General features: G+C 43.5%; 1 protein-coding gene across 1 annotated transcript in view; it reads left to right on the top strand.

The window, feature by feature from the left end:
* The window catches only part of stxbp4 (syntaxin binding protein 4), a 104,618-nt gene that overhangs the window by 59,904 nt on the left and 19,023 nt on the right, over nucleotides 1–25,691 (top strand). The window contains exons 17-20 of the mRNA XM_041859135.2: nucleotides 9,367–9,552; nucleotides 13,012–13,128; nucleotides 14,732–14,781; nucleotides 24,527–24,666. Coding sequence (XP_041715069.1) covers nucleotides 9,367–9,552; nucleotides 13,012–13,128; nucleotides 14,732–14,781; nucleotides 24,527–24,666 — 493 coding nt within the window. The remainder of the gene's footprint in view (nucleotides 1–9,366; nucleotides 9,553–13,011; nucleotides 13,129–14,731; nucleotides 14,782–24,526; nucleotides 24,667–25,691) is intronic.

Below are 25,691 nucleotides of genomic sequence, written 5' to 3' on the forward strand. Positions count from 1 at the left end.
GTGCGCGTCGCCGGCCCGGCCTGTTCCTGCCACTCGCACCAAGCCAGGGGTGCGAGTCGTCAGCCTGGTAAGGCCCGTCCCTCCTCCACGCACCAAGCCAGGGGTGCGAGTCGTCAGCCTGGTAAGGCCCGTCCCTCCTCCACGCACCAAGCCAGGGGTGCGCGTCGTCAGCCTGGTAAGGCCCGTTCCTCCTCCACGCACCAAGCCAGGGGTGCGCGTCGTCAGTCCAGCACAACCCGTGCCTGGGTCACCGGTGCCTGGTAAGGTACCGGTCAACTGCTCCACTATGGAGCTGAAGCTAACCGCTCCTGCTAAGTCCAGTTCGGCTCCAGCCGGCGGGGCCAGACTGGACCAGGGGCGCTATGGGGGGTGTATTGGAGGGTGGTGGTCAAGGCCGGAGCCAGAACCGCCGCCGAGGAGGTATGCCCGCCCAGCCCTCCCCTGTTTTGTTTAGTTGAGGCGCGGTCGCAGTCCGCGCCTTTAGGGGGGGGTACTGTCACACCCTGGCTCTGGGACTCTATTTGTTGAGCCAGGGTGTGTTTATTCTATGTGTTTATTTCTATGTTGGGGGTTCTAGTTTGTTGATTTCTATGTTTGCCTGAGTGACTCCCAATCAGAGGCAATTAGTGTCAGCTGTTGGCTGGTTGTCTCTGATTGGGAGCCATATTTAAACTGTATGTTTTCCCTTTGTGTTTGTGGGTTTTTGTTCCATGTTCGGTCATTGATACGGTGGACGTCACGAGTCGTTTCTTGTTTTGTATTCATGTTTAAACTTTAACTAATTAAAGTATGTTTATTCATCACGCTGCGCCTTGGTCTGTTCCATATGACGATCGTGACACTTTCACCCACACCACATCTCTCAAAGACACAGTGGTTGGAACCAAAAATCTCAAATTTGGACTCCAGACCAAAGGACAGATTTCCACCGGTCTAATGTCCATTGCTCGTGTTTCTTGGCCCAAGTAAGTTTCTTCTTCTTATTGGTGTCCTCTAGTAGTGGTTTCTTTGCAGCAATTCGACCATGAAGGCCTGATTCACACAGTCTCCGCTGAACAGTTGATGTTGAGATGTGCCTGTTACTTGAACTCCATGAAGCATTTATTTGAGCTGCAATTTCTGAGGCTGGTCACTCTAATGAACTTATCCTCTGCAGCAGAGGTAACTCTGGGTCTTCCTTTCCTGTGGCGGTCCTCATGAGAGCCAGTTTCATCATAGCTCTGGATGGTTTTTGTAACTGCACTTGAAGAAACTTTAAAAGTTCTTGAAATGTTCCATATTGACTGACCTTCATGTCTTAAAGCAATGATGGACTGTTGTTTCTCTTTGCTTATTTGAGCTGTTCTTGCCATAATATGGACTTGGTCTTTTACCAAATAGGGCTATCTTCTGTATACCCCCCCCCCCCCACCTTGTCACAACACAACTGATTGGCTCAAACGCATTGAGAAGGAAATAAATTCCACAAATTAACTTATAAGAAGGAACACCTGTTAATTGAAATGCATTCCAGGTGACTACCTCATGAAGCTGGTTGAGAGAATGCCAAGAGTGTGCAAAGTTTTTTTTGTTATTTTTGCCATTTTCTACATTGTAGAATAATAGTGAAGACACCACAACTATGAAATAACACATATGGAATCATGTAATAACCAAAAAAGTGTTAAACAAATCTAAATATATTTTATATTTGAGATTTTTCAAATAGCCACCCTTTGCCTTGATGACAGCTTTGCACACTCAAAAATATACAGTGGGGAAAAAAGTATTTAGTCAGCCACCAATTGTGCAAGTTCTCCCACTTAAAAAGATGAGAGAGGCCTGTAATTTTCATCATAGGTACACGTCAACTATGACAGACAAAATGAGAATTTTTTTCCCAGAAAATCACATTGTAGGATTTTTAATGAATTTATTTGCAAATTATGGTGGAAAATAAGTATTTGGTCAATAACAAAAGTTTCTCAATACTTTGTTGTATACCCTTTGTTGGCAATGACACAGGTCAAACGTTTTCTGTAAGTCTTCACAAGGTTTTCACACACTGTTGCTTGTATTTTGGCCCATTCCTCCATGCAGATCTCCTCTAGAGCAGTGATGTTTTGGGGCTGTCGCTGGGCAACACGGACTTTCAACTCCCTCCAAAGATTTTCTATGGGGTTGAGATCTGGAGACTGGCTAGGCCACTCCAGGACCTTGAAATGCTTCTTACGAAGCCACTCCTTCGTTGCCCGGGCGGTGTGTTTGGGATCATTGTCATGCTGAAAGACCCAGCCACGTTTCATCTTCAATGCCCTTGCTGATGGAAGGAGGTTTTCACTCAAAATCTCACGATACATGGCCCTATTCATTCTTTCCTTTACACGGATCAGTCGTCCTGGTCCCTTTGCAGAAAAACAGCCCCAAAGCATGATGTTTCCACCCCCATGCTTCACAGTACAGTGAGGGAAAAAAGTATTTGATCCCCTGCTGATTTTGTACGTTTGCCCACTGACGAAGAAATTATCAGTCTATAATTTTAATGGTAGGTTTATTTGAACAGTGAGAGACAGAATAACAACAAAAAAATCCAGAAAAACGCATGTCAAAAATGTTATAAATTGATTTACATTTTAATGAGGGAAATAAGTATTTGACCCCCTCTCAAACAGAAAGATTTCTGGCTCACAGGTGTCTTTTATACAGGTAACGAGCTGAGATTAGGAGCACACTCTTAAAGGGAGTGGACACCTGTCCACAGAAGCAATCAGTCATTCCAAACTCTCCACCATGGCCAAGACCAAAGAGCTCTCCAAGGATGTCAGGGACAAGATTGTAGACCTACACAAGGCTGGAATGGGCTACAAGACCATCTCCAAGCAGCTTCGTGAGAAGGTGACAACAGTTGGTGCGATTATTCGCAAATGGAAGAAACACAAAAGGACTGTCAATCTCCCTCGGCCTGGGGCTCCATGCAAGATCTCACCTCGTGGAGTTGCAATGATCATGAGAACGGTGAGGAATCAGCCCAGAACTACATGGGAGGATCTTGTCAATGATCTCAAGGCAGCTGGGACCATAGTCACCAAGAAAACAATTGGTAACACACTACGCCGTGAAGGACTGAAATCCTGCAGTGCCCGCAAGGTCCCCCTGCTCAAGAAAGCACATATACAGGCCCGTCTGAAGTTTGCCAATGAACATCTGAATGATTCAGAGGAGAACTGGGTGAAAGTGTTGTGGTCAGATGAGACCAAAATTGAGCTCTTTGGCATCAACTCAACTCACCGTGTTTGGAGGAGGAGGAATGCTGCCTATGACCCCAAGAACACCATCCCCACCGTCAAACATGGAGGTGGAAACATTATGCTTTGGGGGTGTTTTTCTGCTAAGGGGACAGGACAACTTCACTGCATCAAAGGGACGATGGACGGGGCCATGTACCGTCAAATCTTGGGTGAGAACCTCCTTCCCTCAGCCAGGGCATTGAAAATGGGTCGTGGATGGGTATTCCAGCATGACAATGACCCAAAACACACGGCCAAGGCAACAAAAGGAGTGGCTCAAGAAGAAGCACATTAATGTCCTGGAGTGGCCTAGCCAGTCTCCAGACCTTAATCCCATAGAAAATCTGTGGAGGGAGCTGAAGGTTCGAGTTGCCAAACGTAAGCCTCGAAACCTTAATGACTTGGAGAAGATCTGCAAAGAGGAGTGGGGCAAAATCCCTCCTGAGATGTGTGCAAACCTGGTGGCCAAGTACAAGAAACATCTGACCTCTGTGATTGCCAACAAGGGTTTTGCCACTAAGTACTAAGTCATGTTTTGCAGAGGGGTCAAATACTTATTTCCCTCATTAAAATGCAAATCAATTTATAACATTTTTGACATGCGTTTTTCTGGATTTTTTTGTTGTTATTCTGTCTCTCACTGTTGAAATAAACCTACCATTAAAATTATAGACTGATCATTTCTTTGTCAGTGGGCAAAGCAGGGGGACACGTCTGGCAATAGCAGGATTTGAGTCCCTGGCGGCGTAGTGTGTTACTGATGGTAGGCTGGTGCAGGTCTACAATTTTGTTTCTGGTGTCCTTTGACAGATCTTTGGTCTTGGCCATAGTGGAGTTTGGAGTGTGACTGTTTGAGGTTGTGGACAGGTGTCTTTCATACTGATAACAAGTTCAAACAGGTGCCATTAATACAGGTAACGAGTGGAGGACAGAGGAGCCTCTTAAAGAAGAGGTTACAGGTCTGTGAGAGCCAGAAATCTTGCTTGTTTGTAGGTGACCAAATACTTATTTTCCACCATAATTTGCAAATAAATTCATTCAATTACAGGCCTCTCTCATCTTTTTAAGTGGGAGAACTTGCACAGTTGGTGGCTGACTAAATACTTTTTTCCCCCACTGTAGTAAAGAGCACTTCATTTAATATAACAGGCTTTTAAAATTAAATATTGGTGCACAATTTCTACTTAAAATATCAAAGGGACCAAAAGGCACTTATTTTGTGGAATGACCCAGAAACAGTGGGGTCCCTTAGCAACCGTTAATTATCATTCAGCTGAGTCTGATGCTAGATTCAGAGCTCTACTCCAGCCTGTTGGAGAAGTAGGAGATGAGAGGAGAACTCTCCTAATTGGCTCTGCTGTCTGCAGGGTCCGTCATTGCTTGTTTGTAGGTGACCAAATACTTATTTTCCACCATAATTTGCTAATAAATTCATTAATAATCCTACAATGTGATTTTCTGGATTTTTATTTCCTCAATTTGTCTGTCATAGTTGACGTGTACCTATGATGAAAATTACAGGCCTCTCTCATCTTTTTAAGTGGGAGAACTTGCACAATTGGTGGCTGACTAAATACATTTTTACCCCACTGTATACCATACGAAACGTAACATATCATACTAAAGGGAGGGAGAAACATTTCAGTTTACTATGTTACGTCTACCCCTGAGTCCAGGTTGGTCACCCCAGCCAGCACACAGAAAACATTACACAAGCTGGATAAAGAAAATACATTATTTACTAGAAAAATAACTGAAATATGCATACAGAGTGGTAGTATTGAATTGAGCCAGGGAAAAGTCCTGCTGTTGCTCTTTTGTGAAGGGTTACAATGCCAACTGATAATGTCAACTCTTTTGTAGAGCTGAGGGGGAAAGGAGGGATGGAGATGGAGAGATGACGAAATGGGCAACATTACATTGAGTCATTAGTGTCCAAGGTTACCAAGATAGTCTTTGACATGGACACTGGGGCACACACACTCATACATGGACTCATACTCAGCACATACTTCTCGCTCTCTCGCTCGCATTCTCTCTCTCTTGCTCGCGTTCTCTCTCTCTCTATCCTCTCTCTCTTTTTCTCTTCTCTCTCTTTCTCTCTCCCTTTCTATCCCCTCTCTGTCTTTCTCTCTCCCCTCTCTCCGTTTCTCTCTCTCCCCTCTCTCGATCTTTCTATCCTTTCTCTCTCTCTCTCTCTCTCTCTCTCTCTCTTTCTATCCCTTTCAATTCAATTTCAATTCAATTCAATTTAAGGGCTTTATTGACATGGGAAACATATGTTTACATTGCCAAAGCAAGTGAAATAGATAATAACAAGTGGCCACCATGGATTCTACATTTTAAGACACTCGCAAAGAATATGAACTCTACCTTTTGGGTTTTGTGTTGCTGTCCTGGGGCTCTGTGGGGTCTGTTTGTGTTTGTGAACAGAGCCCCAGGACCAGCTTGCTTAGGGGACTCTTCTCCAGGTTCATCGCTCTGTAGGTGATGGCTTTGTTATGGAAGGTTTGGGAATCGCTTCCTTTTAGGTGGTTGTAGAATTTAACGGCTCTTTTCTGGATTTTGATAATTAGTGGGTATCGGCCTAATTCTGCTCTGCATGCATTATTTGGTGTTTTACGTTGTACACAGAGGATATTTTTGCAGAGTTCTGCATGCAGAGTCTCAATTTGGTGTTTGTCCCATTTTGTGAATTCTTGGTTGGTGAGCGGACCCCAGACTTCACAACCATAAAGGGCAATGGGTTCTATAACTGATTCAAGTATTTTTAGCCAGATCCTAATTGGTATGTAGAATTTTATGTTCCTTTTGATGGCATAGAAGGCTGTTCTTGCCTTGTCTCTCAGATCGTTCACAGCTTTGTGGAAGTTACCTGTGGCGCTGATGTTTAGGCTGAGGTATGTATAGTTTTTTGTCTGCTCTAGGGCAACGGTGTCTAGATGGAATTTGTATTTGTGGTCCTGGCAACTGGACCTTTGGAACACCATTATTTTTGTCTTAGTGAGATTTCTCTCTCTCTCTCTCTCTCTCTCTCTCTCTCTCTCTCTCTCTCTCTCTCATTCTATCCCCTCTATCTGTATCTCTCTCTCTCTCTCTCTCTCTCTCTCTCTCTCTCTCTCTCTCTCTCTCTCTCTCTCTCTCTCCCCCTTCTCTCACTTTCTCTCTCTCTCTCTCTTTCTATCCTCAATCTCTCGCTCTGTCTCTCTCTCTCAGTCTCTCTTGTTCTGTCACACATACATATTTATACAGATACATTATTGTGGGCTTTCTCTGCTTTTACACATCCTTCCTGTGTGCTGTGATCTATCCCAGCTTAAGTCTTCTCTATCTCTCTCTCATTCTCTTCTCGGAACGTCGGTTCTCAGAATTTATAGAATTTCCAGTATTCTAGCAGGCAATAACAGGAACAGATAGTCTGGTGTGTATGCACACGTGTCCATTTACTAGTGTATGTGTGTGTGTGTGTGTGTGTGTATGCGCACGTGTCCATTTACTAGTGTGTGTGTGTGTGTGTGTGTGTGTGTGTGTGTGTGTGTGCGTCTGCCATGTAGGGAAGACCAGAGGAGATGTAGGTCACTGTCGGAGCTAGAAACACAAACATTTTGCTACACCCGCAATAACATCTGCTAAACGTGTATGTGACGAATACAATTTAATTTGATTTGAGGTCTGGTGAGATATTTATTTTTAACCAGCAGCAGGGATAAGCACTGACCACAGAAAACTTGTTGTCAAAAGTGTTGTTTATGTCCATGTGAGTTACGACTGGACAGCTACAGTATTGACCTGTTTCTACTGACCTACAGATTGATAATAGAAAACTGGGTAGGGGGTGGCACTGGGGGGTCTCTGTAAAAAAGGTTTCAAACTCAGTGACCAATGCATGTTATGCCACTAGACTTACGAAACAGGATGTTTTTTAGTTCTTCAGAGGCCGGAAGTAATCGTCACCCAACGTTTTTTGTTAAAAGCATAAACTGCACCTTAATAACACATGACAGCTTGTGTAGATGGTAACAAAAGTAAAAATGGGCCACAGCCTTCAATGTCACTTATCTACCATATTATCATGGTATCAGGTACGGCCAGGAGTTTTGCAGCTCCTTCAGGGTTATCTTTGGTGTCTTTGTTGCCTCTCTGATTAATGCCCTCCTTGCCTAGTCCGACTATTTTGTGTATGTCCATTACATGAAATCCAAATGAAAATCAATTTAAATTACAGGTTGTAATTCAACAAAATAGGAAAAATGCCAAGGGGGATGAATACTTTTGCAAGGAACTGTATACAGTGTGGCCAATATACCACAGCTAAGGGATGTATCCAGGCACTCCGCGTTGCGTCGTGCATAAGAACAGCCCTTAGCTGTGGTATATTGGCCATATACCACACCCCCTCGTGCCTTATTGCTTAAATATAGGATGAAAAATATTTTTAACATTTCTACGTGGAAATGTCAATGCAATTTCAATGTCTACATAGTTCTGATAATTATGTTGAAAGTAGATTGATGTAACAACCTGTTAGTCAGGTTAAGTCAATGTATTTAAGTTGAAGTTTTACCCTAATTTCAATGTTTAAAATGCTGGTTGAAATTAGATGAAAACAGTACTGGTTGATCACTTTTTTCAAATCCAATGCATTTTCCACGTTGATTCCACGTCACAATACGTTGACTTGACAAATTACGTTGAAACAATGTTGATTCAACCAGTGTGTGCCCAGTGGGTTGACTCTTCTCTAGCGTGTTGACTACTCTAGCGTGTTGACTACTCTAGCGTGTTGACTCTACTCTAGCATGTTGACTATACTCTAGCGTGTTGACTATACTCTAGCGTGTTGACTATACTCTAGCGTGTTGACTCTACTCTAGCGTGTTGACTATACTCTAGCGTGTTGACTACTCTAGCGTGTTGACTACTCTAGCGTGTTGGCTCTACTCTAGCGTGTTGACTATACTCTAGCGTGTTGACTACTCTAGCGTGTTGACTATACTCTAGCGTGTTGACTACTCTAGCGTGTTGACTACTCTAGCGTGTTGACTATACTCTTGCGTGTTGACTACTCTAGCGTGTTGACTACTCTAGCGTGTTGACTATACTCTAGCGTGTTGACTACTCTAGCATGTTGACTACTCTAGCGTGTTGACTACTCTAGCGTGTTGACTCTACTCTAGCGTGTTGACTATACTCTAGCGTGTTGACTACTCTAGCGTGTTGACTACTCTAGCGTGTTGACTATACTCTTGCGTGTTGACTACTCTAGCGTGTTGACTACTCTAGCGTGTTGACTACTCTAGCATGTTGACTACTCTAGCGTGTTGACTACTCTAGCGTGTTGACTACTCTAGCGTGTTGTTGACTACTCTAGCGTGTTGGCTCTACTCTAGCGTGTTGACTACTCTAGCGTGTTGTTGACTCTTCTCTAGCGTGTTCGCTCTACTCTAGCGTGTTGACTAATCTAGCGTGTTGGCTCTACTCTAGCGTGTTGACTACTCTAGCGTGTTGACTACTCTAGCGTGTTGACTACTCTAGCGTGTTGACTATACTCTAGCGTGTTGACTACTCTAGCGTGTTGACTACTCTAGCGTGTTGACTATACTCTAGCGTGTTGACTACTCTAGCGTGTTGACTACTCTAGCGTGTTGGCTCTACACTAGCGTGTTGGCTCTACTCTAGCGTGTTGACTCTACTCTAGCGTGTTGACTACTCTAGCGTGTTGACTCTTCTCTAGCGTGTTCACTCTACTCTAGCGTGTTGACTCTAATCTAGCGTGTTGGCTCTACTCTAGCGTGTTGACTACTCTAGCGCGTTGTTTCTTACATGTGAGGATGACCTCAGAACACTGTTATCCTCCATCAGAGAATGACCAAAGACAGCTAAAAGCCTCTGTAGTTTCTACAGATCGAAAGAATTTAAGCAAACCACCATACAAACGAAAATAATGTAGCATCCTGCTTTTTCGTTCGTTCGTTCGTTCTTTCTTTAATTCATTCATTAATTCAAGCAGTACAATGTTCCCTCACAAGTTCAACATGCACTGAACCTTTGCCTATCATATTCCTGTTCCTGTTTAACTGTCCTCTCCTGTCCCTGGTAGGAGGTCAAGTCTGGAGTTGAGGAGAGCCGTGCGCTGCGTAGCCGGATCCACCTGTCTGAGGCAGCACAGAAACAGGCCAGAGGGATGGAGATGGATTATGAGGAAGTCATCCATCTCCTGGAGGCTGAGATAGCTGAGCTCAAGACCCAGAGGACAGAGCAGCCCGGCCAGTCCAGCCAGGCTAAGGTGACACAGACTGGGTCTCAAATCATACCCTATAATCCCTATAAACTGTAGTGCACTACTTGTGACCAGAACCAATACCCTATACACTTTTGAACAGTGCTATTATTATCCATGTAGTTCACTACTGTGGGCCATATGAGCAGCAGAACTGTGGACCTCCTCTCTTCTCTTACTGTCTTCTCTCTTTCTGTTTGTGTGTTGTGGGGCCTATAAACCCCTGCCCAGTCTGAGCTAACAGATTACACTACATTCCCCTGTTGGAATGAATAACAGTCTACTCCTCGACTGCATGTATTATTAACTTGGTGTAATGCAGGGATGAGCGACCCGCGGCTCCCCTTTTGTAGGCCCGCAGTTGGTAGAGCATGGCGCTTGCAATGCCAGGGTTGTGGGTTCGATTCCCACGGGGGGCCAGTATGAAAAATGTATGCACTCACTAACTATAAGTCGCTCTGGATAAGAGCGTCTGCTAAATGACTAAAATGTAAATGTAAAATTTCAAAAAACGACTGTTGCGAGTTAGAATAGTAGAATGCACAAGGTGCAATTTTGAAATTTGGTTGTGCATCAGCAGTTTTTCTCTTGTTATGTCAGTCACTGACAGTCACTCAATTAGCCCATGTTTTAGATTGGTAAGTTAGTCTAGTCAGTTATCTAAACTTGTAGTAATCATAGTCGAATTACTGACCGGGGGGCCCCCCATTGATTTTGTTAGTCACTCTCACTCAGATATCATATTTTAAAACTGCAAACATTCCCCTGGCGAAATGTGTAGAATTGTAGCAAACTAGCTCTAAAACTACAAGATTTCCTCTATGCCCATGGCAAAATGTGTAGAATTGCAGAAAATGAACTCTAAAACTTTACATTTTCCTCTTTGCTGTCTAGAGGGGGGCCAGTAAAATGTTTTGCTTGCTAGACTGGCACTGACTGCATGTGTGGGTATGGATGTGGGTACGCAGACCCGCAAGCCACTGACACATTTCTTCAGCCTCACCTTCTCCACTGCGGTTTGGTCAATGTGAATAGGGGCGTGCTCTCTCTGTTCTCTCCTGAAGTTCACAATCAGCTCCTTCGTTTTGTTGACGTTGAGGCAGAGGTTATTTTTTCCTGGCACCACTCCGCCAGGGCCCTCACCTCCTCCCTGTAGGCTGTCTCGTCATTGTTGGTAATCAGGCCTACCACTGTTGTGTCGTCTGCAAACTTGATGATTGAGTTGGACGCGTTCGTGGCCACGCAGTCATGGGTGAACATGGAGTACAGGAGGGGGCTGAGCACGCACCCTTGTGGGGCCCCTGTGTTGAGGATCAGCATAGTGGAGGTGTTGTTTCCTACCTTCACCACCTGGGGGCGGCCTGTCAGGAAGTCCAGGACCCAGTTGCGGGGTACAGACCCAGGGCCCAGTTGCACAGGGCGGGGTTCAGACCCAGGGCCCCGAGCTTAATGATGAGCTTGGAGGGTACTATGGTGTTGAAGGCTGATCTATAGTCAATGAACAGCATTCTTACATAGGTATTCCTATGTAAGAATGGGCAGTGTGCAGTGCAATGGCGATTGCATCATCTGTGGATCTATTGGGGCGGTATGCAAATTGAAGTGGGTCTAGGGTGTCAGATAAGGTGGAGGTGATATGATCCTTAACTAGCCTCTCAAAGCACTTCATGATGACAGAAGTGAGTGCTACGGGGCGATAGTCATTTAGTTCAGTTACCTTTGCTTTTTTGGGTACAGGAACAATGGTGGACATCTTGAAGCATGTGGGGACAGCAGACTGGGATAGGGAGAGATTGAATATGTCCGTAAACACTCCAGCCAGCTGGTATGCGCAAGCTCTGAGGACGCGGCTAGGTATACCGTCTGGACAGGCAGCCTTGCGAGGGTTAACACGCTTAAATGTCTTACTCACATCGGCCACGGAGAACGAGAGCCCACAGTCCTTGGGAGCGGACCGCGTTGGTGTTACTGTGTTATCGTCAAAGCGGGCGAAGAAGGTGTTTAACTTGTCCGGGAGCAAGATGTCGTTGTCCGCGACGTGGCTGGTTTTCCCTTTGTAATCCGTGATTGTCTGTAGACCCTGCCACATACGTCTCATGTCTGAGCCATTGAATTGCAACTCCACTTTGTCTCTGTACTGACGTTTTGCCTGTGTGATTGCCTTACGGAGGGAATAATTACACTGTTTGTATTCAACCATATTCCCAGTCACTTTGCCGTGGTTAAATGCGGTAGTTCGCGCTTTCAGTTTTGCGCGAATGCTGCCATCTATCCACGGTTTTTGGTTTGGGTAGGTTTTAATAGTCACAGTGGGAACAACATCCCCTATACACTTCCTGAAGAACTCAGTCACCGTGTCCGTGTATACGTCAATGTTATTCTCAGAGGCAACCCGGAACATATCCCAGTCCGCGTGATCAAAACAATCTTGAAGCATGGATTCTGATTGGTCAGACCAGCGTTGAATAGATCTTCGCACGGGTACTTCCTGTTTGAGTTTCTGCCTATAAGAAGGGAGGAGCAGAATGGAGTCATGATCTGATTTTCCGAAGGGAGGGCGGGGGAGGGCCTTGTAGCCATCCCAGAAGGGAGGGTATCAATGGTCGAGAGTTTTTGTAGCGCGAGTACTACAGGCAATGTGTTGATAGAACTTTGGTAGCGTTTTACTCAAATTTGCTTTGTTAAAATCCCCAGCTACAATAAAACCTCAGGATATGTGGTTTCTTGAGGGCCGTTGTGGTATCTGCTTGAGGGGAATATACGCGGCTGTGACTATAACTGAAGATAATTCTCTTGGGAGGTAATACGGTCGACATTTGATTGTGAGATATTCTAGGTCAGGTGAACAAAAGGACTTGAGTTTCTGTATGTTATCACAATCACACCATGAGTAGTTAATCATGAAACATACACCACCGCCTTTCTTCTTCCCGGAGAGTTCTTTATTCCTGTCTGTGCGATGTACTGAGAACCCAGCTGGCTGTATGGACGGGGACAGTGTATCCGGAGAGAGCCATGATTCCGTGACATAGAGTATGTTACAGTCCCTGATGTCTCTCTGGAAGGAGATCCTCGCCCAGAGCTCATCTACTTTATTGTCCAAGGACTGAACATTAGCGAGTAAAATACTTGGAAGCGGTGGATGGTGTGCACGCCTCCTGAGTCGGACTAGAAGTCCACTCTGAATGCCTCTTTCTGGTTGTAATGCTGGTGAGTTACCGCTACTCTGATATCCAAAAGTTATTTCCGGATGTATGTAATAATACAAAAAACGTACTAGGCTAATAATGTAAGAAGTAACACACAAAAAAACGAAATACTGCAACGTTGCTTAGGAGCTAGAAGCAGAGCTTACATGTCTGTCGGCGCCATCTTCCAGGTTCCTCCCTCTCCCCTGTGCTGCTAAGCCATTCAGTAAATTCCAAGCTGATGACCTAATCTCTGTGTTGTTGTCCTTCCTGATAGGATGAGACAGAGGAGCTGAAGAAGAGAGTGGCCATTCTGGAGTGTCAACTAAGGAAGTACGAGGGGGCCAAAAAGGGCTTTGAGGTGTCCATTGGTAAACTGCTCAACTTCGTGGAGGTACAGTGCCTAGTGAAAGTTTACACACCCCTTGCACAGTCTTCACATTTTGCGTCCTTAATATGACATCTAAGAATGCATGCTTTTTTGGGGGGGAGGGGGGGGGGTGATCGATGTACTCAACCTTCTCTGCATTTCCAAAGTGAAAGAAAAACTATAGAACATTTTCCAAATTAATAAAAAATCTAAAGCGAAGTTGTCTTGATTGCGTATGTTTTCACATCCCAGAGTTCATACTTGGGGGCTAAGGAACGAAAACACTGCCTGGTCTGAGAAATCCCGGTTCCTGCTGTTTCACATTAATGGGAGGACTAGGGTATGGCGTTAACCACATAAGTAAATGCATCCATCATGCCGCGTGTCAACATGCAGGCTGGTTGTGATGGTGTGAGGTGTGTTTTCATGGCCCCTTGATAAAAGTGGAGCAACGTTTGAATGCCACAGGATATCTGAACATCATTGGCAATCAGGTGCATCCCTTCATGGCAGCAGTGTATCCATCTGCAAATAGATTCTTTTCAGCAGGATCATGCCACAAGGCTAGCATGGTCGAGGAATGGTTCCACAAACATGACAGTGAATTCAGCTTACTGCAGTGGCCTGCCCAGTCACCAGATCTCAATACAATTGAGCATCTGTGGGATTAGATGGAACGAGCTATTCGGAGTAGAGATCCACTACCAGCCAACTTGACACCACTGTGGGAAGCGTTGGAGTCAACCTGGACTAGCGTCCCTGTGGAACGCTTTCAACACCTTGTAGAATCCATGCCCGACGAATTAAGGCTGTTCTGAGGGTAAAACTCAAAACTCAATATTAAAGGTTTTCCTAATGTTTTGTACATCTGTTGTTTTTGTCAAAATTGCTAAACTTCAGTCAATTTGTTTGGGAGGCATTAATGGACAGCAATATTGAAACTTTGTCTCTGATTTTCAAGCAGATTTAAGAAAGGACTGAAATATAAAGACCAACTGAAATTAGCATCTACATCTCTGAATAATGACAAGCTGATAAATAGCAGGCCTGGGTTCAAATACATGCTTATTTAAATGTTTGTAATTGAAATACTTATTTTCTGTGTATTTGAGTATTTTCAAATAATGTAGCCAAATCAACTACTTCTATTTGAATACTATTTAAAACTATTTTCAAATACATGTTTCCAAAAACATTTCAAATACCTTCCAGGACCAAACAGACCTGGGTTTGATGGAAGTGTTTTAATATTTGTATTTGGAAAGAAAAACGTGTCTGTGTATTTGAGTATTTTAAATACATGCCAATACTTTCCAACTGTATTTCTAAATACATTTCTAAATATTCAAAATAAAAAAATATCAAGTACTTACTTCGAAATGTATGTGAATATAATTGAAATACCTTAAATGGTATTTGAACCCATGTCTGATAAATAGGGTTGTAGTGTTTAGAAATGTGGTCTCATCGGATGCGTCCCAAATTGCATCCTATTCTCTTTATAGTGCACTACTTTTGACCAGAGTATGGGTCCTGGTCAAAAGTAGTGCACCATATAGGAAATAGAGTGTTGGAGACACAGCTGTCAACTCAAATAATACTAATATTGTAATTCATTCCCATTCAGAATGTCCAAGACTTCCTCATTGAAAATCAAGGTCCTGTGAAGAGTTACAGGTAAGAATGTGTATTGTGCTCAGTATTCTAATGAATAGAGTGAGTAATAATACAATGTCTGCCTCCGTCCTTTCCCTTTCAAAAGCCAGATGTCTTTCTGAGTATCTCATTCATTCAGTGGATACAGGAAACCGTTAATGGGTTATGGTGACATCAGATTGTGGCGAGTGATGCTCAAAAAGACGACGTGCCATTTAACTTGTTGCTAGTAGCAACAGTTGTCAGACACAGCAGAGCTCTCAGACCAAGTCTACACACTCCTAATTGTAAAGACAAGTATAAAAGCTATTTTTTTGTTTTAAAACAGACCATTTTTCCTTAACCTTTTCAGTTAACGATACAGTATGTTATTCTGTACAATCCCATCAGCCTTACTAAGCTGTGTGTCTATAAAGACCCAATATGTAAGACCTCCTGTAGCTTCCCTTCGTGTATGTGTGTGTCTGTACGCAAGTGTGTGCGCGGGAGTGTGAGTGTGTGTGTGTGTGTGTGTCTAACAGTCTCTAACAAGTTCCAATCTCGAAGACCTCCTGCAGCTTTCCTGTGTGTGTATGCGTGTCTTCATCTATCCGTGTGTGTGTGTGTGTGCATACGCTTGACCCAGACACCTCTGCAGGACCCATGTCGTGGGTAGGTGTGTAATGACGGACCCTGCAGACAGCAGAGCCAATTAGGAGAGTTCTCCTCTCATCTCCTACTTCTCCAACAGGCTGGAGTAGAGCTCTGAATCTAGCATCAGACTCAGCTGAATGATAATTAACGGTTGCTAAGGGACCCCACTGTTTCTGGGTCATTCCACAAAATGAGTGCCTTTTGGTCCCTTTGATATTTTAAGTAGAAATTGTGCACCAATATTTAATTTTAAAAGCCTGTTATATTAAATGAAGTGCTCTTTACTACAGTGGGGGAAAAAAGTATTTAGTCAGCCACCAATTGTGCAAGTTCTCCCACTTAAAAAGATGAGAGAGGCCTGTAATTGAATGAATTTATTTGCAAATTATGGTGGAAAATAAGTATTTGGTCACCTACAAACAAGCAAGATTTCTGGCTCTCACAGACCTGTAACCTCTTCTTTAAGAGGCTCCTCTGTCCTCCACTCGTTACCTGTATTAATGGCACCTGTTTGAACTTGTTATCAGTATGAAAGACACCTGTCCACAACCTCAAACAGTCACACTCCAAACTCCACTATGGCCAAGACCAAAGAGCTGTCAAAGGACACCAGAAACAAAATTGTAGACCTGCACCAGGCTGGGAAGACTGAATCTGCAATAGGTAAGTAGCTTGGTTTGAAGAAATCAACTGTGGGAGCAATTATTAGGAAATGGAAGACATACAAGACCACTGATAATCTCCCTCGATCTGGGGCTCCACGCAAGATCTCACCCCGTGGGGTCAAAATGATCACAAGAACGGTGAGCAAAAATCCCAGAACCACACGGGGGGACCTAGTGAATGACCTGCAGAGAGCTGGGACCAAAGTAACAAAGCCTACCATCAGTAACACACTACGCCGCCAGGGACTCAAATCCTGCAGTGCCAGACGTGTCCCCCTGCTTAAGCCAGTACATGTCCAGGCCCATCTGAAGTTTGCTAGAGTGCATTTGGATGATCCAGAAGAGGATTGGGAGAATGTCATATGGTCAGATGAAACCAAAATATAACTTTTTGGTAAAAACTCAACTCGTCGTGTTTGGAGGACAAAGAATGCTGCCGTTGCATCCAAAGAACACCATACCTACTGTGAAGCATGGGGGTGGAAACATCATGCTTTGGGGCTGTTTTTCTGCAAAGGGACCAGGACGACTGATCCGTGTAAAGGAAAGAATGAATGGGGCCATGTATCGTGAGATTTTGAGTGAAAACCTCCTTCCATCAGCAAGGGCATTGAAGATGAAACGTGGCTGGGTCTTTCAGCATGACAATGATCCCAAACACACCGCCCGGGCAACGAAGGAGTGGCTTCGTAAGAAGCATTTCAAGGTCCTGGAGTGGCCTAGCCAGTCTCCAGATCTCAACCCCATAGAAAATCTTTGGAGGGAGTTGAAAGTCCATGTTGCCCAGCGACAGCCCCAAAACATCACTGCTCTAGAGGAGATCTGCATGGAGGAATGGGCCAAAATACCAGCAACAGTGTGTGAAAACCTTGTGAAGACTTACAGAAAACGTTTGACCTGTGTCATTGCCAACAAAGGGTATATAACAAAGTATTGAGAAACTTTTGTTATTGACCAAATACTTATTTTCCACCATAATATGCAAATAAATTCATTAAAAAATCCTACAATGTGATTTTCTGGAAAAAAAATTCTCATTTTGTCTGTCATAGTTGACGTGTACTTATGATGAAAATTACAGGCCTCTCTCATCTTTTTAAGTGGGAGAACTTGCACAATTGGTGGCTGACTAAATACTTTTTTCCCCACTGTATATACCACATGGAGAATTCAATAAATCCGTTTTTTTTATAAGAATAAAGGCTTGCTTAAGTACCAAAATGTCCCTCTGTCAAACCTGTGTCACTTCTAGGAAGATTTCAACCCACTTAATCCCAACATTACTCCCAAGTTTTACCGTCATTGTAAAGCCTTAGATAGTTTGTTGAATTGACAGTAATTTCTGAAGATTAATATTTATTTAATGTGATTAGTGATTCATTTACGTCTGTCCCTAATTTTAAGGTCCACTCTGTTACGTGAACTGAACTCTCGTTTTAATATGGTGAAACTATTCCTTTTTAAATATTCTAAGGAAACATTGAACATCTAATAGTCAAATCATAGAGTAAAAGCAGGTGAGCTGGTTCTACTATCTTTTACAATTTTAGCATAACAAAGATAGACAGGCTAGAAATGTTTTACCAATTTCTTTTTTTGGGGTGAAGCTTACATTCAATTGCCACTCCCTGTTGCACACAACAAGCGTCCATTCCCCCTGTCACAAGGGGATTTATGGCTGATTTAACAATAATTCGTCAACCCTGTTATGGTCAACCCTGTTATGGTCAACCCTGTTACTTTATTTGGCACTTACTATGGTCATTTTTGTATTTAACCTCTTGAGATGGGAAAACATATATATATTTTTTAAAGATGAACATGTGCTCTTTGTGACGGAATGTTAAAATTAGATGAAATCAAACAATTTTTTATTTTATTTTTACCAAGTTACAGTTCTTAAAAGGCACCGAATTGGTGGAATTAGCTTTTTTATTACTGCCTGGTTATAAAACATCCATCTCTGACATTATATAAGGCCATATAATGAGATGAGATAAAATATGTTTAAAACCGTTTTTCTGACTGAGAAATTTACATTTTTCTTCCCAGCATAATCAATACATATAATGATTAAGGCCAGGAGTTTTTCTGACCATGTGACCTGACCTGGAAAAACTCCTGGCCGTATCTGATATACCATGATAATACAGTAGGTAACTGACATTGAAGGCTCAGATGTGCTGTTGCCCATTTGTACTTTTGTTACCATCTACACAAACTGTAGCGTGATACTGAGGTGCAGTTTGTGTAGTTTTTAACAAAAACCGTTGGGTGAAGATTAGTTCTGGCCTTCTGAAGACCTAAAAAAATGTCCTGTTTCATAAGTCTGACTCTGTAACATGCATTAGTTTGTGTCATTGAGTTCGAAAACCTTTTTTACAGAGACCCCCCGTCCTACCCCCTACCCAGTGTTCTATTATCAATCTGCAGGTCAGTAGAAAACCTCAATATAGCTGTCCAGTGAAAATCTCACATGGATTTGTGACATAACTGTCTCACACCCATTCACATGATATTATACAGTGTATATATACACTGCTCAAAAAAATAAAGGGAACACTAAAATAACACATCCTAGATCTGAATGAATGAAAAAATCTTATTAAATACTTTTTTCTTTACATAGTTGAATGTGCTGACAACAAAATCACACAAAAATTATCAATGGAAATCAAATGTATCAACCCATGGAGGTCTGGATTTGGAGTCACACTCAAAATTAAAGTGGAAAACCACACTACAGGCTGATCCAACTTTTGATGTAATGTCCTTAAAACAAGTCAAAATGAGGCTCAGTAGTGTGTGTGGCCTCCACGTGCCTGTATGACCTCCCTACAACGCCTGGGCATGCTCCTGATGAGGTGGCGGGTGGTCTCCTGAGGGATCTCCTCCCAGACCTGGACTTTAAAGCATCCGCCAACTCCTGGACAGTCTGTGGTGCAACGTGGCGTTGGTGGATGGAGCGAGACATGATGTCCCAGATGTGCTCAATTGGATTCAGGTCTGGGGAACGGGCGGGCCAGTCCATAGCATCAATGCCTTCCTCTTGCAGGAACTGCTGACACACTCCAGCCACATGAGGTCTAGCATTGTCTTGCATTAGGAGGAACCCAGGGCCAACCGCACCAGCATATGGTCTCACAAGGGGTCTGAGGATCTCATCTCGGTACCTAATGGCAGTCAGGCTACCTCTGGCGAGCACATGGAGGGCTGTGCGGCCCCCCAAAGAAATGCCACCCCACACCATGACTGACCCACCGCCAAATCGATCATGCTGGAGGATGTTGCAGGCAGCAGAACGTTCTCCACGGCGTCTCCAGACTCTGTCACGTCTGTCACATGTGCTCAGTGTGAACCTGCTTTCATCTGTGAAGAGCACAGGGCGCCAGTGGCGAATTTGCCAATCTTGGTGTTCTCTGGCAAATGCCAAACGTCTTGCACGGTGTTGGGCTGTAAGCACAACCCCCACCTGTGGACGTCGGGCCCTCATACCACCCTCATGGAGTCTGTTTCTGACCGTTTGAGCAGACACATGCACATTTGTGGCCTGCTGGAGGTCATTTTGCAGGGCTCTGGCAGTGCTCCTCCTGCTCCTCCTTGCACAAAGGCGGAAGTAGCGGTCCTGCTGCTGGGTTGTTGCCCTCCTACGGCCTCCTCCACGTCTCCTGATGTACTGGCTTGTCTCCTGGTAGCGCCTCCATGCTCTGGACACTACGCTGACAGACACAGCAAACCTTCTTGCCACAGCTCGCATTGATGTGCCATCCTGGATGAGCTGCACTACCTGAGCCACTTGTGTGGGTTGTAGACTCCGTCTCATGCTACCACTAGAGTGAAAGCACCGCCAGCATTCAAAAGTGACCAAAACATCAGCCAGGAAGCATAGGAACTGAGAAGTGGTCTGTGGTCACCACCTGCATAACCACTCCTTTATTGGGGGTGTCTTGCTAATTGCCTATAATTTCCACCTGTTGTCTATTCCATTTGCACAACAGCATGTGACATTTATTGTCAATCAGTGTTGCTTCCTAAGTGGACAGTTTGATTTCACAGAAGTGTGATTGACTTGGAGTTACATTGTGTTGTTTAAGTGTTCCCTTTATTTTTTTGAGCAGTGTATATAAAAAATGTTGTACCTCCATTTCGTATGATATGTTACAAATGGTCCAGTGGTTGTACAGTATCATACCTCTTCTTGCGTACAAGCATTTCGTTGCACCCGCTATAACATCTGCTAAACTGTGTATGTGACCAATAAACTTGGATTTGTTAGCATTTGTGGCAAACGTTAGCTTAGCATTTGTGGCTAACGTTAGCTTAGCATTTGTGGCTAACTTTAACTAGGTTAAGAGTTAGTGTAAGGGTTAGCTAACATGCTAAATACATCCAAAACACTTTTGGTTGTGGTTAGTTAAAGTTAGGGTTATGCTAAAGTTGTCCCCGACACGATTCTAATTCGAAACCTCCCTGCTTTTGTTTCTGTCTTAAGTAACCAGACCATTTGTAACATACACTATGTGACCAAAAGTATGTGGACACCTGCTCGTTGCACATCTCATTCCAAAATCATGGACATTAATGTGGAGTTGGTCCCCCCTTTGCTGCTATTATAGCCTCCACTCTTCTGGGAAGGTTTTCCACTAGATGTTGGAACATTGCTGCGGGGACTTGCTTCCATTCAGCCACAAGAGCATTAGTGAGGTCGGGCACGGATGTTGGGTGATTAGGCCTGGCTCGCAGTCGGCGTTCCAATTCATCCCAAAAGTGTTCGATGGCATTTGAGGTCAGGGCTCTGTGTAGGCCAGTCAAGTTCTTCCACACCGATCTCGACAACCATTTCTGTATGGACCTCGCTTTGTGCACAGGGGGCATTGTCATGTTGAAACAGGAAAGGGCCTTCCCCAAACTGTTGCCACAAAGTTGGAAGCACAGAATTGCCTAGAATATCATTTTATGCTGTATCGTTAAGATTTCCCTTCACTGGAACTAAGGGGCCTAGCCCGAACCATGGAAAACAGCCCCAGACCATTATTCCTCTTACACCAAACTTTACAGTTGGCACTATGCGTTAGGGCAGGTAGCGTTCTCCTGGCATCCGCCAAAGCGCTGTTCTGCCTTCTTAACAACACTATCAAGAAGGCAGGTCGTACAGGCCCTAGTTTTGTCGCTCCTGGACTACTGTTCAGTCATGTGGTCAGGTGCCACAAAGAGGGACTTAGAAAATTACAACTGGCTCAGGACAGGGCAGCACCGCTGGCCCTTAAATGTACACGGAGAGCTAACATTAATATTATGCATGTAAATCTCTCATGGCTCAAAGTGGAAGAGAGATTGACTTCATCACTACTTGTTTTTGTAAGAAGTGTTGACAAGCTGAATGCACCAAGCTGTCTGTTTAAACTACTAGCACACAGCTCGGACACCCATGCATACCCCACAAGACATGCCACCAGAGGTCTCTTCACAGTCACCAAGTCCAGAACAGACTATGGGAGGCGCACAGTACTACATAGAGCTATGACTACATGGAACTCTATTCCACATCAGGTAACTGATGCAAGCAGTATAAACAGATTTAAAAAAACAGCTAAAAATACACCTTATGGAACAACGGGTACTGTGAAGAGATACATACACACACACACACAGGTACAGACACACTAGCACACAAACGCTAGCACACACACTCTACACACACGTACATTGTAATATTGTTGTACGGCGGTATTATACATTTTGTATTGTAGATATGTAGTGGTGTAATAATGTTATATGATGTACTGTTTTATATTTTGTTGTGATGTAATCCTTCACTGGATCAGTCTGAAACGTTGCACACACAATGCTGCCATCTTCTGGACAAAATCTAAATTACATCTAGATTTCTATATCACTGTCTGGCCTTTTTCTTGCGTTTCAAAGCTGATGCAACAAACAAAAAAATATAAAATGCATGTTTTTATGTTTGTATTATCTTTTAACGAGATCTTATGTGTTATATTCTCCTACATTAGTTTCATATTTCCACAAACTTCAAAGTGTTTCCTTTCAAATGATACCAAGAATATGCATATCGTTGCTTCAGGTCCTGCGCTACAGGCAGTTAGATTTGGGTATGTCATTTTAGGCGAAAATTGAAAAAAGTAGTCAGATCCTTAAGACGTTAATGTGTTTGGACCCCAGGAAGAGTAGGTGCTGCCTTGGCAGGAACTAATGGGGATCCCTAATAAATACAACTACAAACCCAGATTCGTCCGTCAGACTGCCAGATGGTGAAGCGTGATTCATCACTCCAGAGAACGCGTTTCCACTGCTCCAGAGTCCAATGGCGGCAAGCTTTACACCACTCCAGCCGACGCTTGACATTGCACATGGTGATCTTAGGCTTGTGTGCGGCTGCTCGGCCATGGAAATCCATTTCAGGATGCTCCTGACAAACAGTTATTGTGCTGACGTTGCTTCCAGAGGCAGTTTGGAACTCGGTAGTGAGTGTTGCAACCAAGGACAGACGATTTTTACGCGTTACGCCCTTCAGCACTCGGCGATCCAGTTCTGTGAGCTTGTGTGGCCTACCAGTTCACGGCTGAGCCATTGTTGCTCCTAGACGTTTCCACTTCACAATAACAGCACTTACAGTTGACCGGGGCAGCTCTAGCAGGGCATACATTTGACGAACTGACTTGCTGGAAAGGTGGCATCCTATGACGGTGCCACGTTGAAAGTCACTGAGCCCTTCAGTAAGGCCATTCTACTGCCAATGTTTGTCTATGGAGATTGCATTGCTGTGTACTCCATTTTATACACCTGTCAGCAACGGGTGTGGCTGAAATAGTCGAATCCACTAATTCGAAGGGGTGTCCACCTACTTTTGTATATATGGTTTATGAACCGGCGGTACCCCAAAAAATGTGTACTATGCTACGTCTAGTCGGAGCCACCAGGCTGGACATAAACAACACTTTTGATAAGATTTCTTCCTAGAACTGCATGTTTTCCTGGCCTCGTAACAGATTAAATGTAGGTTGACATATTGTGTACACCTTGGTAGACAGAGAATGATATCCATTGCTCATTGTCATAATATAATCACTCTATCCATCACTTATAGGCGATAATTATTTTCTCTTTATCTAATATTGATATCGCTCATTAACTGTGGCAATAACAATTCATACAGAAACATAATTTCCATAAATTTAGGTGGCAACATTGCAGTATTTTCTAGCAACACTATTGAATTGAATTCAGACTATGCACCCGCAATACAGCTCTGCTTGTTGTGTTGGGTCACCACACATTTACAGGTGTAACCAATTAACATAAATTAAATTAATGAACTTGAACACTACAACTATTTGTATTTATTTATTTATTATAGTTGTGGATGTAAAGCCATAACACATACATTTTTCCAGCAGCAGATTATGATCGATAATGTCAAAAGCAGCACTGAAGTCTAACAGAAAAGCTCCCACAATCTTCTTATTATCAATTTCTCTCATTTTTTACATTTGAGTCATTTAGCAGACGCTAAAAAAATAAAAAATCATACTGGCCCCCGTGGGAATCGAACCCACAACCCTGGCGTTGCAAACGCCATGCTCTACCAACTGAGCTACACGGGATTCTCAGCCAATCATCAGTCATTTGTGTAACTGTCGTACATGTTGAATGCCCTTCCCTATAAGCGTGCAGAAAATCTGTTAATTTGTTTACTATGAAATAGCATTTATATCTGGTCAAACACATTTTCTTTCAAAAGTTTACTAAGGGTTGGCAAAAGGCTGATTGGTCGGCTGTGTGAGCCGGTAAAGGGTGCATTGCTATTGTTGGGTAGCGGAATCACTTTTGCTTCCCTCCAGGCATGGGGGCACACAATTTCCTGTAGGCTTAGATTGAAGAGATGGCAAATAGCAGTGGCAATATAATCTGCTATCATCCTCAGTAATTGTCCATCCATGTTGTCCGACCCAGGTGGCTTGTCATTGTTGATAGACAACAATAATTTACGGAATTCAAAATTCCAATGCTTGTCTTTCATAATTTGGTCAGTTATGAATGGATGAGTACGTTCAGAGTTTGTTGTTGGCATGTCATGCCTAAGCAGTGGTGTAAAGTACTTAAGTAAAAACTACTTTAAAGTACTAAAGTATTTTTGGGGGGTATCTGTACTTTACCATTTTTTTTAACTACTTTTACTTTTACTTAATTATGTACTTTTTATTCCATACATTTTCCCTGACACACAAAAATACTCGTTACATTATGAATGCTTAGCAGGACAGAAAAATTGTCCAATTTACGCACTTATCAAGAGAACACGTGCCTAAATTTGCTAATCTTGTCAATGAAAAAAATCTATATATTGCCCCCTTGCTATATTGATGTTTACAGCCTTGGTTAAAACAGTGTAAAAGTGCTGTCAGCTTGAGAGGTTAACTCTATACCTGTCTGTGTCTCTGCAGCTCCGGTGACGTGAAGGCTGGAGCCTCCTCTCAGCCCCTGGGAGCCCGCGTGGGGAAGAAGTCCCAGTGGACGGCCGTCACACTAGCCGCAGAGGCTAAAGAACTCACACGGACTGTTAGCGCCATTCCGGAGGTGGACTGTAAGTGATCTATCATCTCGACTCGTCGTGTTTCCACTCGACCCGCTGCATGCCTGCATGTTGTCTCTATCCCTGGCTCAGCATGCACATCCAATCAGCTCAACAGACACCGAATCACCTCCATAGTTTTGAAACCAACCAAAAACCAACTGGATAACAGACACAAAACCAACCAAATTATCTCCATAGTTACCAAGCCAACCAAAATCAACCAGCTCAACAGACCTCAAACCACCTAGTTGCTAAGCCAACCAAAACCAACCGGATAACCAAAACAATCAGCTCTACATACACCAAACCAATTTCGTAGTTACCAAGACAACCAAAACCAGCTGGATAACAGACACCAAGCCATCTCTGTAGTTACTATACACATCATCTCAATGGTCATCTTTTACTGGAGCGGCCTGTAAGAAAATGATGGACATCCTTGCACTTATGTATCAGACAACAGAAAAAGAGACTGTAAAGCAGCTAAGCAACCTCGAGATGTTCAGTTTCTGTGTCAAGTGGAGTTGAATGAACCAGAGACTGTGTGTAAAGCAACCTCGAGATGTTCAGTTTCTGTGTCCAGTGGAGTTGAATGAACCTGGGACTAATTGTTCCATCCATAGTTACTCAAATTGTCTCTGTAGTCATCGTCTAGTGGACGGACAGACTGATCTTTCATGCAACGTGAAATGTAATGTTGGAGATGTTCGCAATGTTCGACTTCCTATAGATTTGTGTTTTGAATGAAATAATTGTTTTCAGAATTGTACCAGGGTTTCTAGAAATGTACAATACGAGCTTAGTCAATACAAAAACATAATCATACATACACCTGATCAAGTCACTCGCTAACCATACTGTAGTCCTGGATATAGTGGCGATGGGATGCAGCCAAGGACATCAAAAGGGGGAAAACTTTCCACATCGGGACCCTCTGTATAGGGACATCAAAACTCCACGGGGCAGGAAGAAGGAAGCGAACAAGATGATTGAGATGAAGAGGGTTTAGATATTGATGTCATCATTACTAACGG

This window comes from Coregonus clupeaformis, chromosome 31, assembly GCF_020615455.1.
Source record: "Coregonus clupeaformis isolate EN_2021a chromosome 31, ASM2061545v1, whole genome shotgun sequence".
NCBI lineage: Eukaryota > Metazoa > Chordata > Actinopteri > Salmoniformes > Salmonidae > Coregonus > Coregonus clupeaformis.